Here is an 18,921-nt window from a genome sequence, read left to right as displayed (position 1 = left end):
CTGCTGCTCTTGGAATGTTGATTTTGTATCTTGCAACTTTCCTGAGTGTATCCATTAGCTCTAAAAGGTTTTGATGGAGTTGTTAGGATTTTCTGTTTATGAAAACATGTTGTGTGCGAATAAAAAATTTACTTCCTCTGTTCCAGTTCTGATGCTGTTTACCTTGTTAACTGTCTGGCTAGGCTTTCTCATGCTGTGTGGAGTGGTACCCTCTGCCTCCCTCCTGCCCCTGCCATCACTGACTCCTGATGACGGCTATAGCCCTGTCCTATGTGGACTTTACAGAAGGTCATCCCTTCTGTTCTCATGGTAAAACCTTAAATCAAATACGGGTCTTGAATTTTGTCAAATGCTTTCCTTTCTTCTGAAAGAACCTAAACTTCATGGTTGCAGTCTGCAAGTGTTGTGCATCACACCTATCTGCCTATGTCAAACCATCCCTGCATCCCAGGGATAAATCCCCGGTGAGCATGGTGAGTGATCCTTTGGGCGGAATTCTGGTAGTAGAAAAAAATGTTTGAGTTTATATTCATCAGGGACGTTATCTTCTAGTTTTCTGGTGGTGTCCTTTTCTGGCTTTGGTGTAGTGTACATTAGTGTAATGCTGGCTTTTAAAAATGGTTTCAGGGGTGGGGGAATGCCCTGGCTGGCTCAGTCAGTAGAGCGTCCGACTCTTGATGTCATGAGTTCAAGCCCCATGTTGGGTGTAGAGGTCACTTTAAAAAAACTGGGAGTGTTCCTTCCTTTATTTGTTGGAAGAGTTTGGGAAGGATTAGCATTAATTTTCTTTGGTTAAATTTACCAATGAAGTCATCTGGTCCTGAGCTTTTCTTTATGGGGAGATTTTTGACAAGTGATTTAATCTCCTTACTCCTAATTGGTCTGTTGAGATTTTTTTTTTAAAAGATTTTATTTATTTATTCATGAGAGAGACAGAGAGAGAGGCAGAGACCCAGATAGAGGGAGGAGCAGGCTCCATGCAGGGAGCCCATGTGAGACTCTATCCCGTCTCCAGGATCACGCCCTGGGCCGAAGGTGGCACTAAACCGCTGAGCACCCACAGACTGCCCGAGATTTTCTATTCCTTCTGGATTCATTCTTGGTAGGTTGCAGGTTCCTCATGTGTCTCTTTCTTTTAGGGCTTTTCTCAGCTCTGGCCAGATTGTGGTGGTGAGGTTCTTTTCTAGATCAGAACGAGGCGGACCTACAGCTGGTTCCCTGAACAGAGAGCACTGCTGCCTCTGCTTCTGTAGGCGAGCAGAGGTGCTGGTTGGACAACAGCTTGGGCACTGCAGGTAGAGCATCCGTCTGATGTCTTCAGACCAAGAGCTGCTTCTTGCAAGTCTCCTGCTGCTCTGTCATAGGTTCCCAGGGGTCCAGACCATGCTGGGGGGCTGCGGGCTTGGGAGAGAGCCCTCAGCATGTTACTGTGCTGGTCTGTACTTTGAGGCATTTGTGGCGGATATTTGTATAATTCTACCCAATAGAATAAAGAAGGGGTGTGATGCTCTGACCCCCAGGTAGGATCATTGAAACACTGATTCAGAAGGTCTAGAGTGGCGCTGATGAATTTCCTCTTCCACCAGGTTTCCCGGTGGTACTGCTGGTCCAGCCAACCACACTTAACTAGTGTCGTGTTAACCCTAAAATATGCCTCTTTATTTGGGGTTTTTCATTTCTCTTGAGTTTGAAGAAATGAAGCAAAACCACACACACAAAACTCTTAGATGAAGAACAAAATTTTATTCTAAAAATAGATCTCAGTGACAATGAAATACCAAAAGCTGGTCATTATAATAAAAGGAAAAAAGAGTTAAAGGAATTTGCTTTAAGTTTTTCTCCTTAAAAATACAAAATTCTCACTAATATATTGTCAACTCTCATTTATCTGAATGGGAATATTCATGTTTTGGATTATCTAAAGTTCTGGATTGGATTCTAATGTATCTTCAAGTGAATACATTTCTCAACGCAAACAAAAGCAAGTATTTGCCGAAGTGAACAGGACAAGGGTATGAGTTTATGCCTGTGAAATGTGCACTAGGGGGAGCAGTGGTTGGCCTGGGAAGTGAGCAATGCAGCTTCCACACAGAGAAGACAGTCTTCACGCCACAGAAAAGGCATTCAGGGACATGAAGTGGTTTCCTATCTTCCGAGTGCTCAAAATCAGGCCTGCCTACATTGTTCTAATGGACCTCAAGCCGAGAAGCACAAAGAACACAGGAGATGAAAAAGGTAAAATTGAAACACCCCCCCCCCACATCATTTTGCAAAGAAATAGAAATGGTGGGGTCCTGACCAGGCAAGTGTGTGGTCTGTTACTAACTCCACCCACCCAGGCTTTCTTGGATTCCCTCTACAATACACATCTCAGGCCTGCGGCATCACCTGGTCCTCAGCAGACTAGGCCGTAATGCACAGTGAGCAGAAGTGATGCTTTTACATAAAAATTCCTAGCATCCTCTGAAACACAAAAGCTGATCACAAGTCACATTTAAATACTTTTCAGTGCAGATGAGGGACATTAGGACATTTTAGTGTATTTCTGGATTAGCAGAAATTTACTAAGATAGAAATACTCTCTCAGATGGTCATACAGTCGGACTAAATACCCTTTTTTTGCCAAACATGACCGAGTTTTGGCTGTTTGTAACAGGAACTACATTGACTGGCCCTGGGGTCCCTACAACACGGTGCTTTCTCTGCTACCATAATATAGCCACATGCCCGCCCCCAGGAGACGAGTGGCCTGAAGAATAATAAAAGCTTATCTTAAAAAGTCTTAAAAATTTAATCCAAAGTTTTTTTAGTATAAAAATGCTATTTCCCCAAATCTGAGTAAAATCAACAGTGCACAAAAATGCAGCATTTGGTCATGTAGGTGGGAGCCCGAGGGGTTGTGTAGGTAGTGCCGCCCTGCGGCCCCTGGACAGACTGGCACGGCCTTAGCTTGTGGGGTGGGTTTGGAAATCACAGGAGGAGCCTATGTTAGGGAAGTTTACAGGACATTAAGCGATTCTAGGAACAGAAAGCTTTACACCTCTTAAAAATATTCACTAAACAGAAAATAACTGTTCCATATGAAAAAAAGCAATTTCCAGTAGTGACGCTAGTCTCACAGCAGCAATAGCCTAACTAAATCTTTACAACACTGTTCAGTGTTGCAATTTACTGAAATACACAGAGGAAAAAATACTTAGATTAACTATCATTGACAGTTCAGGCTCTCCCTAGTAGGGCAAAGCCCAGATATCATTTCTAGTTTGATTGGGGCCTGGGGGCAGTGCACCAGGTACAAAGCTTTAAAGTTATGCTTGCGAGCTGGTTAACTCCTATAATTTTTGCTGTGTGGCATTTCTGTTACCATCCTGAGGCCCTTATTTATATGCTGGGACGGCACAGCGCCCATCAGGGACCATGTCTGCCAATTACTCCCCTGCTGTGACCAGTGCCATACAAGGAAAGGGCAGGCCTTGTCTTACTGTGCATTTTTTAAAAGTGACTATAACCATTGTATTAACTATATGTTCCAAATACTCCTTTAAAAAACCCAAACCAAACCTGTTTTACCTTTAGTAACCAGGAGGAATCTCTACATGTTTATACAGCACATTGTATATTATATGCATGGCCTAATAACTGAAATTAATTGACAGGGCTGTATCAATCTTCTTCCATTGGTCCTTGACTTCCTTAGATGATGGCGTCATGTTCATCACTGTAATATATCAAAAGTTAAAATTACTTTGTTTTGTATTTATGTCAAAACAGTTTGGGTTCTTATTTTTAAATAAATAATGTCAGGCCCTAGAATCCACATTGTCATTTCTTTCTGTAAAATCTTAAGTGCCTGGTTTACTATATGGTTAAGGATTCAGGCAGTCTCTGCTTGGCCTCTTAGTGGCTGTGCTAAATCACACACCCACAACTCCTCAAACACAGACTTTGTATGAGGCGCTGTGCTGATGACTCTGTCTGTCTCATCTAATCAGCTCATCTCACAGGGACCAGAAGCCAAGGGGCCAAGGCAGGTCCCGTGCGGAGTCAGCAGCATCCCTGCACCCACAGACCCTCCCCACCTGCCCCCGCATAACCTGGTAGTGCTCACCACTAGACATCAAATACTGCCCTGCATAGGAACCTCACAACTTCAAAGCAACTACTGGCTTTCAGATGCAGTAAGAAAAACGGCCAAATAAACTGCAACACTGTTTTTTCAGCCACAGACGAAGATACATCCTAACTTCAGACGTGCCAAAATGTGGGGAACAGGAAGAGCCACATGTACTGGGCCTGTGGGGGCCTAGGTCCCCTAGGTCTGCCGCCCTTTGCCGAGGGGTTGCTGCTGGGCCCCTGAAGCCAGGGGAAGGCAGCAGGATGCCACAGGCACACACAGGACAGCATGCTCTGTAGTGAAGGCAAGCTAAAATGAAAACAATGGAACTGCGTCACTATTTCACAGCCTCATTTACATCAATGAAAACTGATCAACTATGAAAATATACTGATCAAACATCCCTTCTGTTCAACTGGTGAAATTTACCAAAAGCACACTATAAATATTTCTACAAGCACAGAAGTGTATCAAAAACAAGTTGAGGGGCAGCCCGGGTGGCTCAGCGGTTTAGCGCTGTCTTCAGCCCAGGGCGTGATCATGGAGACCGGGGCCGGAGTCCCACATCAGGCTCCCTGCATGGAGCCTGCTTCTCCCTCTGCCTGTGTCTCTGCCTCTCTCTCTCTCTGTCTCTCTGTCTCCCTCTCATGAATAAATAAAATCTTTTTTTAAAAAAGCAAAAACAAAAACAAAAAAACAAGTTGACTCTAGTCTGTTTCCTTCATGATCTAAAGAATGTTTCTGAATATGCTTTTAGTTTGGCAAAACCTTGATATTCTTTGAAAGTGAGTTTATTAAAGTTTCGCATTTCAATGAAAAATTTGAGAAATACTTTCATGCTGTGTTCCCTTCTGGAAACTCAATGTGCAATAACATATCCAAGCGTTAGTGACTTCTGTGGTCAAGGAACCTGTTCTGTTTCAGTTTGTTAAATCAGCTCAAATGCACTTGACATGTCAGGTCCATGTGGGACACACATGTGTGTCCTCTGGACAGGAGTCACCCTACAACACCTCAACAATCAAAAGAATAAACTGGCTCTTGTGCTCCAGTAAGAGTCAAAACCCCCAAAGGCCTCTGAGGACTAAAAGCTAAGGGTGACCCCTGCAAACAGCACAGGACCTACAGGCCTACAAAGGGGCCTTGTTAGAATGATAGGATATTTGATACAATGAGTTATCAGAGAAAATGAGACTGCAGAAGAATTTCTGTAAATCCATGTTCGTACCCAGGATGTACCTCCGTGCTCCCGACAAGTGCCGGATGTACCAGCTCTACAGCCTCCTGAACAGGTGCTGCTTACAGCTGGAGGTACGTGAAAGGGACATGAGTCAGTGCAGCACTTTCACAGGCATGGGCATTGTTTGTGTTTGCAGGTAATGTTGGGCACTGAGGATTAATGGGGATGTAATTCATAAACCTGTGGCCCTGTTCTGGCATTTTGTTGTGGTATTTAAGGAAAAACAGAAATAACCAGTGCTGGCCAGCAAAACTCACATGGTTCTGTATCGAATGCCTCTTCTTGAATAATACATTCTGCATCCGATGTAAAGAATCGACAGGATACCCAGTGTCAACACAATACCGCCAAGAAAGCTGCCAGTATCAAATTTTGATCCTGGATTTCCTTTAGAATTAATAGTTGGTGTGACTAGAACAAAAAATATGCTTTAGTTGCTTTTCAACATTATCATAATAAGCTGCCAATCTGAATTTCTATCTACTTCTCTCCTGTGCCCAGGGCTGACCACCCCCAGCACCTGCAGGTCTTCTTCCCCCCCAACCCCAGGGCTGACCGCCCCCCCAGGACCTGCAGGTCTTCTCCCCCTCCCAACCCCGGGGCTGACCCCCGCTCAGGACCTACCTGCAGGTCTCCCCACCCCAGGGCTGACCCCTCCAAGACCTGCAGGTCTTCTCCCTGCCCCTAGGGCTGACCCCCCCCCCCCCAGGACCTGCAGGTCTTCTCCCCCTGCCAACCCCGGGGCTGACCGCCCACCCCCCCCAGGACCTGCAGGCCCACATCTCACCCCCCCCCACCACCAGGGTTGCCCCTTAGTATCTCAGGGTCTTTCTGCTGCTGGACCCCAACCTTTGACCACAGCCTCCAAGGCCACAGGATTTGGGGAGTTTGTTTCCTTGTTGGTCCTGGGAGAGTTCAGGCCTAACGGTAGGTGTTGGCACCATGGATCCAGTCTGAATGAATGGTTCTAACTGAAATTTCTCCTTTTGAATAAATAGGGGATTCAAACTATTTTGGCTTTATCACATCAACAGCCCTGGAGACATTACAGTTGATTTCAGAACATAAACCATATTAATAAAACAATGGAGAGAAACCTACAAAAACAGAGGAAACTGTGAAGTCTGCTCTTTGTTTGATATGTGCAGTCACTAGCTGAACTCTTAATATGTTAAAAGTTAACATTCAGGTTCTGTATCAGAACACTGGAAGCAGAAAGGAAGTAAAACCTCCATGAATTGATGATTGGGGTTTAGAGCCCAGTGGATGAGGCGCCTAATTCTGGTCTGTGGCGAGGGACCAGGAGTTCCAAGCAGGACACATTTTCAAAGCACATCCCTTACAGTCCTCATGGACCTGACTAAATCAGAAACTCATTTTTCTACAAGAACAAGACCACCAGGATTGATGCCACGGATTGTGTAATATGACACCACTGTCCACATTTCTATTTTTTGCACAACAGGAAAATAGAAATGTGGCATTTGACACCTATTTTCAGTACAGAAACAAGGCAGCTTTGATACGTACTTGTTGCTGATAAAGAAAGGGCTGTGGCTGAACTGTTGTGGGCGATGGTCTCCGTGGCCAGCGTCGCCTGGGTTGTGTTCTGGGAACCTGAGCTGGTAGAGATCCTGTTGGCCGAGACCCCAGCTGTTGTGATTCTGGCTGTAGCTGTGGCCGTCTTGGAGACAGGAGACAGTGGCGTGGTCAGCAGTTTCGTGGAGCTGGTGGTGGACTGGCTCGTATAGTTGGAGGTCAGAAAGGTGACATTCTCTGCAGGAATATCCAAGAAATGTTACCCCTGAACAGTGACTCAGGGAATTAGTACCCACTCTTTGTGGCCTTCCTGGTCAGACAGGTGGAACAGCATGGAAGATCCCGAGCCCACCACCAGCCAGCCCATCGTGGCAGCCAGTATCTCAGACCATGAACGACTGTGTGGGATCCCGCCTGCCTGCCTGTGAAGCTAAGAGCTTGGTGAAGATAGGAAATAAGACCCCCGAGGGCAGAGTTTCTTCAGGACAAGAACTGTGTCTTAAACTGATGCTGTCTGAACCTCATACCTATGTCCTGTCCCAAGGATCAGGTGAGTGGAGGATGGGACTGGTGGGTGGAGGAGGGAAGGATTTTAAAGATGCGGTTTCTAGCTACCTCGTTCCCAGCAGGCGTGCCTTAACCCCCCATGTGGGATGTGGGGAGGAGCCCACACTGCTTTGGGAGGTGAAGGCTATCGCTTGATAGGATGCCACCTGCTGGTGCCCAGTGTGGCTGCTTGGGAAGAATTTCCCATCATTAGGGGGGACACTTCTACTAAACCCGGTTCTGAAGGCTTCAGAAATTCAACACCTGAACCAGCAACTCGGTTCACACCTGACATGGGGGTCTCATGGAAAGGAGCAGGTACTCATCATGTCACTACTCCCCGAAATGCCAAACAAGAAAGCTTGTTTCCGGGATCCCTGGGTGGTGCAGCGGTTTGGCGCCTGCCTTTGGCCCAGGGTGCGATCCTGGGGACCCGGAATCGAATCCCACGTCGGGCTCCCGGTGCATGGGGCCTGCTTCTCCCTCTGCCTATGTCTCTGCCTCTCTCTCTCTCTGTGACTATCATAAATAAATAAAAATTTATTAAAAAAAAAAAAGAAAGCTTGTTTCCCATTTGGAAAAATCCTTTGTGCTAGACATGTGTATACGTGAACTGTGCTGTGGTTCTAACTACACCTGCTTGCCTCCCACAGGACCTCCCTGGAAGCCCACAGGAGCCCCAGTTGTTGTAGTATGTGCTGTCCAGGGACTGAAGTCTTGCTATCATTCGGTCTTTTTTTTTTTTTTTTTTTTTAAGATTTTGTTTATTTAATCACGAGAGACACAGGCAGAGGGAGAAGCAGGCTCCATGCAGGGAGCCCGATGGGGGACCCGAGCACCGGCCTCCAGGATCACGCCCTGGGCTGAAGACAGCGCTAAACCGCTGAGCCACCCGGGCTGCCCTCATTCGGTCTTTTTACTGGGAATGAATGGATTCCTGCATTTGTCTTGAGGCTCCGAGCTTACTGCAGGCTTCCTGCTCCCATCCACCACCTGGGGATGCCGTACCTCTGGGTGAAGGAGTGACCCCGCCCGCCTTCCCCTTCCCCAGGGGGTCTCGGCCCCCACAGTGCTGTACCGCACCCGCAATCCTTGCATCCTATACCAACATCCCCATCCCGTCTTCTAGTCACTTTGGACTTTTTCTTGGAAGACTTAAAATACTTTTTTTTTTTTTCCAGTTTAACTGTACAGGCTGATTTTAATGGTGCTGCTTATTTGCCTCTCAGCTTTTCCCATTCCAACTCCTAGTACATTTTCTCAACTCTGGGTCCCTGCTGTGTGGTCTCACCCAGAGTCATATGTAATTTTTAATAAAGGCCAAATGAAAACTTTTGTACTATAGAGACCAACAAATTACAGTTATTCCAAGTAGAGGATACAAACGATAAAAATGAACTACTCTGAATGCTCTCCATGTAGAGATAATACACTTAGAGTGGAAATATTCCCCTTTGTTTAAAGAAGTCGTGCATGAATGCTATTGTAGTGGAATTAAATACAGCAAAGGACCAGTGTTCATGTCACATCTTCAGAACAGAGGGCTTCGCAGAGTAAAACAACAAACATGTCCAGCTTCTGGCGGCAGCCCACTCGTGAGCTTCCTGCCCTTTGTCAGAGACACTGAACGGAGCCACAGGGGTGAGGTAGGGAGCCGGAGTGGGTTCATCCAACTAGGAAAATCCCAGTGTGTTAGAGAAACAAGCAGCTGAACATTTCTATAAATTGACCAAACAGGCAAGTTCTGTATCAAACAGAGTCACGAGGTGTAAATGCGTCCACAGCAATCCCGGGAAGCGCCCAAGATCAGTGTCCTTGTCTGGGCCCCGAGGGTTGGGTCCCTGGGGGACCAGTGCTGTGCAGGTGCGGGAGGCAGGGCGGGGGTGGTCCACAGGTACAGGTTTCCTAAGTCATGGGGGATGGAACAGGTGGCGAGGGGAAAGGAGTCGATGCCACAGTGCATGAGGGTGGCCGAGGGTAACACTTAAAAGTTGTCATCACGAAGGGAAAATTATGCCGAGGACGGTCCCCGGTGTTTACTGGACTCCTTGTGGTCCTTCACAGTCAATGCAAATGCTGACTCATGCAAATACCTGACACTGTGCTGTCACCGAGAAGCTCGCAGCCACTGTCAAGGCACAGAGGGTCTGTGCCTGGAGAGGGTCTGCAGAGGACAGAGGAGGCTGCCCTCAGGTTGCAGCAGCATGCGGAGCCCCTGGACGTGACAAGAAATGGACACCACCAGTGACGGGGGCCTGACAAGCCGTTTGGAGGGGTCCGGGGCTGCACATGCAGATGGCAGAGGCACGTGTTTCCCGCACCAAGTCCGCAGCCTCAGGACATAGCTCTGCACGGAAGGGTGACCAGCAGGGAGCCAATCCCCAACACCAGGGCGCTGGGTGGGTGACGGGGGTGGGCAGGGGGGAAGCTCCTGCTGCAGGAACCCCAGGAATCACTTGGGGGAACCGCATGTGTGCCAACGCCACATGTAGTCCCAGCCTTCCTGCAACTGGCTTTCCTCCCCCAGACCCTCTACCCGTCAGCTCAGAATCAGCAGGAGTGAGGGGGACAGGGCAGAGCTGGGAAGGAGCCGGGAAGGAGCTGGGAACACCCGTGTCCCCACTGCCACCCCGCATCCCCACGGCCACACCTGCACGCCCACAGCGACCCTCCAATCCTGAAGCAGGCCCTGGCTGGCAGAGGGGAGAATCCCCGAGCTTGGGTGACCACAGAGTGTCAGCGTCTGGCATCATTCCAGGCAGCAGACGGACCTACAAGGACTCTTCCAGCAGGTGGACATGAGGCAGCCCAGTACCTTGGCTGCTGGGAAGGGGCGTGGCCCACACAGTGGTCGGGGCTTAAGTTCTGGGATGAACTGCGTCCTCCAGGCGCATGCTGAAATCCTAATCCACGGTATCCCCAGTACCTTAGGGTGTGATGTTAACTGAGAGATGGAGCTTTCCGTAGGAATCAACTTAAAACGAGTCACCAGGAGGGACCTTACAGATAGGGAAATGGGCAGGGGGGCAGCGGGGGCAGGGGAAGGGGGGGAGAGGGGATGGAGGGAGAGGGGTTAGGGGACAGGGGGCAGGGGGCAGGAGGGCAGGACGTGTTGGGGCCAGCACTGCTAGCCAGTGGGGCCGGGTTCAGGTCACCCACAGTCACGTACACCCATGTGGCGCCCGGGCGGAGCTGGCTCCTCTGAGCATCTGTCCAAAAACACAGAACTCCCATGGATGAAATGAGGCCATGGAAGGGCTTCAATCAGACACGAGAAAGTCTCGGCTGCTGTTGTCGGAGGACACGGTGAGCGGACGGCGGGTGAGGGGTGGCAGGGATGTGTCCACGCACTCGGCTTCCCGCCAGGTGCCGAGTTCAGGGGAAAGGAAGGGGGTACTGATGGCGCCTGAGAGGAGTGCGCTTTGCCAGGGCCATCGGCCCTCGGTCACTGGTTGGCGGTAAGAGCACAATCCTCAGGACAAAGTTTGCAGAAGGGATGAGACTCTACGGTGGTGGGTGCTGGGTGCTGGGTGTTGTCTGGGTGAGCCATGCACTGCGCTCCCCTCGGGCGCTCAGCCCCTTCCCTGCGGGTTACCTCACACACCTCACTGAACCGGACGCTCATGCTCCTGCCTCGTCTGGAAAGTGGGAATGATGGGATCCCCGGGTGGCTCAGTGGTTTAGCGCCTGTCTTCAGCCCAGGGCGTGATCCTGGAGACCTGGGATCGAGTCCCGCGTCGGGCTCCCCACAGGGAGCCTGCTTCTCCCTCTGCCTGTGTCTCTGCCTCTCTCTCTCTGTCTCTCATGAATAAATAAAATCTTTAAAAAAAGAAAAAAGAAACTGGGAACGCATGGGCACGGCTAGCAAACAGAGCCAGGGGGCGGTGTATGCCACACAGCATCTGCCACACAGAGACCTTCGGTGACTTTTCTTCCCTCCCAGAGCATCAGTTTTGGGAAATGCACTTCCTCTCAGGAGCTGCACCCGGAGGTCCCCAAGGGAAGCTGAGGGGCAGGTGCCGGCAGCTCTCCTGGCCTGAGGTCAGCACGGCGGCATCACTGGGAAGACCAGGCTCTGTGGCCATCGGTTCTTTGGTTCTTTGAGGCGATTTTCCAAAGAAGCGAGGCCTGTTTCCCCGACACAAGTACAGGTCCTGACCCTGCAGAGTCCTGCTGCTCGCTACAGGTCTGTGTTAAGTAACTTTCCTGCCCGATAGCCTCGAGCCCCAAAACACCGCTTTCCCCTTTAACCTAAAAATTCCAAGGTTAAAGGTGACAGTTCTTTCATCAGGGCATCAAATACACGCTCAAACTGGAGTTGAAAATACACATGAGGTTTTTTAAATCGCAGTTATTTCTAAACAGGATAGGAGTACCTTTTCATTTCCTATGACAGTTACCGGTCATGAGTTTGTGGTGCCGTACGTTACTCTGAGTGTGTGGGATTCCGAACACGACCCGCAGCCTGAGCAAAGGATGAGAAAACCGTGCGTGTGGCCCCCGGAGAACCTCTGTCCTCTGGAACACAGCAAAACCACAGCTCTCTCCCGGCTGTGCTCTTAGAGAGCAGAGGTCTTCCCTCCCCGTGCACACACGGGAGACTGGTTCTTAAAAGTCTGAATCCTCATGACCCGAGGACCAAAAATCCACAGAACTGAAAACTCTAGATTAAAACAGGATCTAAGAGGAAACTGGCCTTAAAAAAATTCGAAAACTATTATAATCATAAAGAACTGTGCTTTGTCTGAAAATCCAATATATTTTGCAAGTTCCTAAACATCTAAGTTCAAAATTAAAATTCCAAAAAGGAAAAAAATAAAAAAATAAAAAAAAAATAAAATTCCAAAAAGGAAAGCCAACTATATAAATGCAGAAAAATAACCAGGGTGTTTGGACTAAGGTCTCCACAATACATTCCACCAGGGTCTGCTTGGCCCAGAGCTGCAGGGGGCTGAGCAGAGCCAGGAGTGGGCGCCACCTTCCTGGCCACCAGACTATGACCTGCTGTGCCGGTGCCTTCACCTGAGTTCCTGCCCACTTTGTTCTGTTACCACACGCTCAACTCCCAATTAATTAGTAACCCTGGCTAATGACAAAGAAGGCCTGGATCATGGTCACAAGGGCATCTGCAAGAACAGTTAACTTCCTTCTCTTGTTGCTCAAAACTGGCCATGCCTCTCATCCCCAAGATTCTTGCTCTCCATAGCACAGAACTCACTCCCTGCTGTCCCCAGCATGCTCCAGCCTTGCTTGTGCAGGCTCCGCACACCTGCCCCATGCACACATGCTCCCTGCCCCCCACGCACTCCTGCCCCACTTGAAAGTATGCTCCCAGGCTCTGCAAACACACAGACAATGCAGTTCTTACCTGCAAGGAGCTCACAGTCCAAGCAACATGCAAACAGCACAGTCACATTATTCCACTTCCAACTCCTTCCCAGGCATTTCCCTTTTCATCAAACCATCTGGTTTTCATTTATTTTGAACTCTTCATTGTATTATTAAATAAAAATTAGTGTATCTTTATTTTTTAAGGAGAGAATGCACACGAAGTGGGGGAGAGAATCTCAAGCAGGCTCCCTGCTGAGTAGGCAGCCTAACAGGGGCTCGAACTCATGACCCTAAGATCATGACCTGAGCAGAAATCAAGAGTCTGACACTTAACCAACTAAGCTACTCAGGTGCCCCCCCCAAATTAACATACCTTATTTTGTTTTTCAATAGAAAAAAACATTTAGCTGGTTATTAACTGTGCAAACTACACACCTGGATTTTCATTTTACTCATAGTGCCAGGCATGGTTGTGGGTGAACATAATCATTTCTGGCCTGTGCTCTAGACTGTCCAGCAACAGAGGCGTTTGCTCCCTTGCCCCTCACGGCCAGTCCATTTCTGTGTTTGTCGCTCCTCCTTCCTGAGACCTACAGTGCCTCCCCCCATCTCAGTCTAGTGAAGTTCTGTTTCTGTTCAAGGCCCAGCCTAGAGGTCACACTGAAGGTACATTAAGGTGAAGATTATCCAACAGTAAGAAAACCTCCATGAACTGCTTTGTTTACAAGCGACTTATCTTTATATGAGACACAGCAAACTTGGAAAGTACAGAGGGCAAAAGCGTAGAGGTTACCACAAACCAGTTACTGACCAGAAAACAGGCTCTGCATGGCAATGCAGCAGATCCTACAGTCACCTCCTACCACAATACTGGATCTGCAGTGACCTCCAGGAAGAAACCACTACCTTGGTGAGCAAGGCCTACACATGGAGCAAAGCTGAAACCTTCCCAGGGAAGTAGGGGGAGAGGCTGACACACAATCCCACCATAAACTTCACCCCAGCACTATGACCCACAGTCACAAGGGAGCTCACAGCCCTCTCCTTGAACCACACATCAGGTACCCCCACCTCTACACCTATGCCTGGGAGACGAGCCCATGGGCCCTCCAGCATGACGGGGCTCAGGCCCAGCAGACTCACTGGCTACAGGGACCTGACTGAAAGGGGCTCATGTGCTCAGTCTTGCTCACTCCAGGGACTAAGCACAGAGGCAGCCAAGTGATAGGTGCCTATGCTTTATGTCAGAGGCTCCTCTGCTAATGTCCAGGTGTTGGCTTGAATGGCAGACATGGAATTTAACACACATCTAGGGGCCTGACGGGTCCTCTCTAGAGATGGATATGGGCATCTTTGCTCTCTCCCTCTGCCCCACTCCAGCTCCCCAGTATCTCCAGGAGAGGAGCCTCTGCCCCCCTGGTGCTGGCCTGGCTCTGGTAGCCAGGGTGATTGCATTCCTGGGTCCCATGGACTGTGACAACTGGAAAGGCACTTTGGACAGACTGCCACCCCAAGGCACTGCACACATAGCAGATGGAAGCACAACTCATCCTTCTGTGGGGGAGGCCCATTCCCTTGGGCTTGGGCACCTTTACACACTGTGTGCCTCTCTCCAGGCACACACTCTCACTGGCATCTCATGGAAAGGAACTTGAACACTTGCCTGGCTCCCACATTTTTGAAATTGTTGCCCAGGGGACACCTCCAGATGGCCTGACTGGTGGGCAGCAGGACTTATGCATACAGTCCCTGTGTGTGCTGGCATGCTTCCAATGCTGGTACCTGAGGACATGGCTTATAATCAGCCCGAGTCCAGGTGCTGGGACTATCCCCTACACTTACAGGGCTTGGCACACTCTCAATTCCTGGGAGTCTTTAGACATAAAATATGGTGCTTAATAATCAGAGTTATGAAAGACAACCAAGCTAGGGCAGGATAGATGGTACGGTTCTTCTGCTACATTAGGCCACCCATTCAAGAATAAGAGGTGCCTGTTTCATCTAATGCATAGACCGACACAGAAAGTAAAGGAAAATGAAGAAATAGGAAGATACTCCAAATTAAACAAGAAAACCTCAGAAAAAGTTCTTAATGGAATAGAGATAATTTACCTGATAAAAAGTTCACAATAATGGTCAAAAAGATGCTCCCTGTGCTCGCTTCAGCAGCACATATACTAAAAAGATGCTCCCTGAACTTGGCAGAGGAATGGATGAACACAGTGGGAACTTCAATGGAGAAAGAATATAATAAAGTGCCAGGAAGAATCCAAAATGCTGAAGAACACAGCAAGTGGTCTGAACAATGCACCAGATGGGGCTCAACAGCCAACTAGATTGAGCAGGAGACAGATCAATGGAACTCACCCCATTGGAGCAGCAAAAACACAAAAGAATGGAAAAAAGTGAAGACAGCTTAAGGGACTCATGGGGCAACATCAAACGAGCAACATTGACATTACAGGAACCCCAGGACAGAGAGAGAAAGGAGAGAAAACTGGAAGAAATCATGGCTGAAAACTTCCCTAACCTGGGGTAGGAAACAGACATCCAGATTTAGGAAGCACACAGAGCTCCAAATAAGATGAAACCACAGAGACCCACACCAAGACAAATTATAATTAAAACATGAAACATTAGAGAAAGGAAAGAATCTTAAGAGCAGGAAGAGAAAAACAACTGCTTATGATCAAGAGAAGCCCCCATGAGATGATCAGATTTTTTCAGTATAAACTCTGCAGGCCAGAAGAGAGTGGCACAATCTATTCTAAGTGCTCAAAGAAAAACTTTCAAACAGGAATACTCCATCTGGCAAAGTTGTCATTTGGAAATGAAGAGTTTTCCAGAAAAGCATAAGTTCAAGTAGTTCATCACAGCCAGACTGGCCACAAGAAATATTAAAGGGATTTTTTAAGCCAAAAGAAGAAGGTGCTGATGAGTAACAGGCAAACATATGAAAGAATAAAGGTACAATTCAGATGAATCTAATGTTGTAAAGGTGGTAGATTCATCACTTATAAAGGCATACAAAGGTTAAAAGACAAAAGCAATATGGGGCGCCTGGGTGTCTCAGTCGGTGAAGCGTCTGTCTGCAGCTCAGGTCATGATCTCAGAATCCTGGGACAGAACCTGCTTCTCCTTCTCCCTCTGCTGTTCCCCTGCTCGTGCTTGCTTCATGTTCTCTGTTAAATAAATAAATAAAATCTTTAAAAAAAAATACAAAAGCAGTAAAAGTATAACTATAGTAATTAAGAGGTATATGATATAGAAAATGTAATATGATGAAGTCATAAAGCACTGGGGGAAGGGAGAATAAAAATGTAGAGCTTTAGAATTTATTCAAACTATGTAATCAACTTAAAAAAGACTGTCATAAATATAAGTTGTTATATCCTATCCAAGTCTCATGGTAACCACAAAGCAGCATCCTATAGCAGATGCACAGACACAATGAGAAAGGAATCTAAGCACACCACTAAAACTCATCACACCATGGTATGATTAGGAGAAGAAAGGAATAGAGGAACAGCCAAACAGCCAGAAGAAAAATGAGAAAAATGGCAGTAAGTACACCTCTATCAATAATTACTTTAAATGCAAGTGGACTGAATTCTACAAAAGAAAAGAGTGACTCTATGGATAAAATAACAAGACCCATGCCAAAAGAGACTTCAGACCCAAAGACACAGATTCGGAGTGATAGGGTGGAAAAGATACTTTATGTAAATGGGAAGCAAAAGAGGGCCAGGAGAGCAATACTTCTATCAGACAAAATAGATTTCACTGGATTTTTTTTAAAGTAGGCTCCACATCCAATGTGGAGCTTGAACTCACAACCCGGAGATGAAGAGTCACATCCTCTACCAACTGAGCCAGCCAGGGGCTCCCAAAATAGACTCTAAAACAAACAGTGTAATAAAACACAAAAACGGCATTAAATAAAGAGGTCAATCCAACAGTAGGATAAAACATTTGTATATATTTTGGCATCCAACATAGAAAACCGAAATGTATAAAACAAATATTAATAAACCAAAAGGGAGAAATAGAAAATAATACCAGGGACTTTAAAACCCTATTTTCATTAAGACAAATTGTTAGAGGGACTCCTGGGTGGCTCAGTTGGTTGAGTGTCTGACTCTTGGTTTCAGCTCAGGTCATGATCTTGGGGTTGTGGGACTGAGCCCTGTGTCAGGCTCTGTGCTCAGTGGGGAGTCTGCTGGAGATTCTCTCTCCCTCTTCCCACCTTCCCCCCACTCCGTTCTCTCTCTCAAGTAAATAAATCTTAAAAAAAAAAGTTACTAGACAGAAAAATTAAAAAAAATATTGACCTTAAATAACACACATCAGATGGACTTCACAGACATACATAGAACATTCCATCCTAAGGCAACAGAATACACATTCTCCTCAAGTGCACATGGGACATTTTCCAGAATAGATACTATATTAGACTATAAAACTAGTCTTAATAAATTAAAAAAAACATACCAAGCATATTTTCCAGCAATGGTATGAAATCAGATATCAATTAGAAGAAAACCAGAGAATTCACAAATATGTGAAGTTTAAATAACATGATACTTAACCAATGGTTGAAAGAAGAAATCAAGAGGGAAATCAAAATATACCATGAGACAAATGGAAGTAAAACATACCGAGACTTATGAGATGCAGCCAAAGTAGCTCTACCAGAAAAGTTTAGAGATGTCTACCTCTAGAGACAAGAAAAATCTCAAACAACCTAACCTTATACCTCAAGAAACTAAAGAAAAAGCCCCAAGTTAATAGAAAATTGGAAACAACAAAGATCATAGTGGAAATAAAAAATGAAAGAAACCCAAAAGATCAATGAAACAAAGAACTAATTTTTTGAAGGGATGAACAAAACGGACAAATCTTTAGCTAGAATCACCAAGAGAAAAAGAACTGAAAATCAGAAATGAAAAAATGTCACAATATATACCACAAAATTACAAATCACCATGAGAGAATACTAAGAACAATTATATGCCAACCTGAAAGAAATGGATAAATTCCTAAAAACATACAACTTTCTAAGACTGAATCATGAAGAAATAAGAGAATCTGAACAGACTAGGCCTATTATTACTAAGGAGATTGAATCAGTAAACAAAAACCTTCCAATAAAGCAAAGTCCACGACCAGATAGCTTCACTGGTAAGCTCTGCTCAACATTCAAAGAAATAACAACAATCTTTCTCAAACTCTTTCAGAAATAGAAGAGAAGGGAACACTTCTAGACACATTTTACCAGGCCAGCATTACCCTGATTAACAGAACGAGATCAGGATGCCACAAGCAAAGAAATGTAATGCCCAATATCCTTGATGAACATAGATGCAAAAATCCCCAACAAAGTATTAACAAACTTTATTCATCAATCTATTAAAAGCATCCTTTACCATGATCAAGGGGGATTTATTCCAAGGATGCAAGGATGGTTCAGCATCTGCAAGTCAGTGTTATCCACCACATGAACAAAACAAAGGTCTTATGATCATACCTCAACAAATGCAGAAAACACACTTGATAAAATTCAGTATCTGTTCACAATAAAAACTCTCAACAAAGTGGATTTGGAGGGAATACAGCTAAACATAATAAAAGCTGTATATGACAAACCCAGAGCAAGCATCCTATTCAATGGTGAAAAACTGAAAACTATTCCTATAAGCTCAGGAACAAAGCAAGGATACCGCCTCTTGCCACTTTTCTTCAACATAGTATTACCAGTCCCAGCCAGAGCAATTAGGCAAGAAAAATAAAATACAAATTGAAAAGTAAAAAGTAAAACTGTTGCCATCTGCAAATGACAAGATAATATACACAGAAAATCCTAAAGACACCACCAAATCAACTGTTGGAACTAATAAATGAAATCAATTAAGTTTCAGGATATAGACATCAGTATACAAAATTTGTTGTATTTCTTTTTTTTTTTTTTTAAATCTTTTTTTTTTTATTTTTTATTTATGATAGTCACACAGAGAGAGAGAAAGAGGCAGAGACACAGGGAGAGGGAGAAGCAGGCTCCATGCACCGGGAGCCCAACGTGGGATTCGATACCGGGTCTCCAGGATCGCGCCCTGGGCCAAAGGCAGGTGCTAAACCGCTGCGCCACCCAGGG

The 18,921-nt window shown here is 46.4% G+C and overlaps 1 protein-coding gene across 1 annotated transcript in view; it reads right to left on the bottom strand.

Annotated features, from left to right (window-relative positions):
* Positions 1-1,723: 1,723 nt before the first annotated feature.
* The window catches only part of TMEM123 (transmembrane protein 123), a 58,907-nt gene continuing 41,709 nt past the window's right edge, over positions 1,724-18,921 (bottom strand). Inside the window, exons 3-5 of the mRNA XM_041771891.1 lie at positions 6,885-7,130; positions 5,612-5,765; positions 1,724-3,718 (exon numbers count right to left, since the gene is read on the bottom strand). Coding sequence (XP_041627825.1) covers positions 3,694-3,718; positions 5,612-5,765; positions 6,885-7,130 — 425 coding nt within the window. The 3' untranslated portion in view covers positions 1,724-3,693. The remainder of the gene's footprint in view (positions 3,719-5,611; positions 5,766-6,884; positions 7,131-18,921) is intronic.

The sequence above is a fragment of the Vulpes lagopus genome, chromosome 10 (assembly GCF_018345385.1).
Source record: "Vulpes lagopus strain Blue_001 chromosome 10, ASM1834538v1, whole genome shotgun sequence".
Lineage (NCBI taxonomy): Eukaryota > Metazoa > Chordata > Mammalia > Carnivora > Canidae > Vulpes > Vulpes lagopus.
Note: the sequence above shows the minus strand (reverse complement) of the source record. Positions and strands in the feature narration are given on the sequence as shown.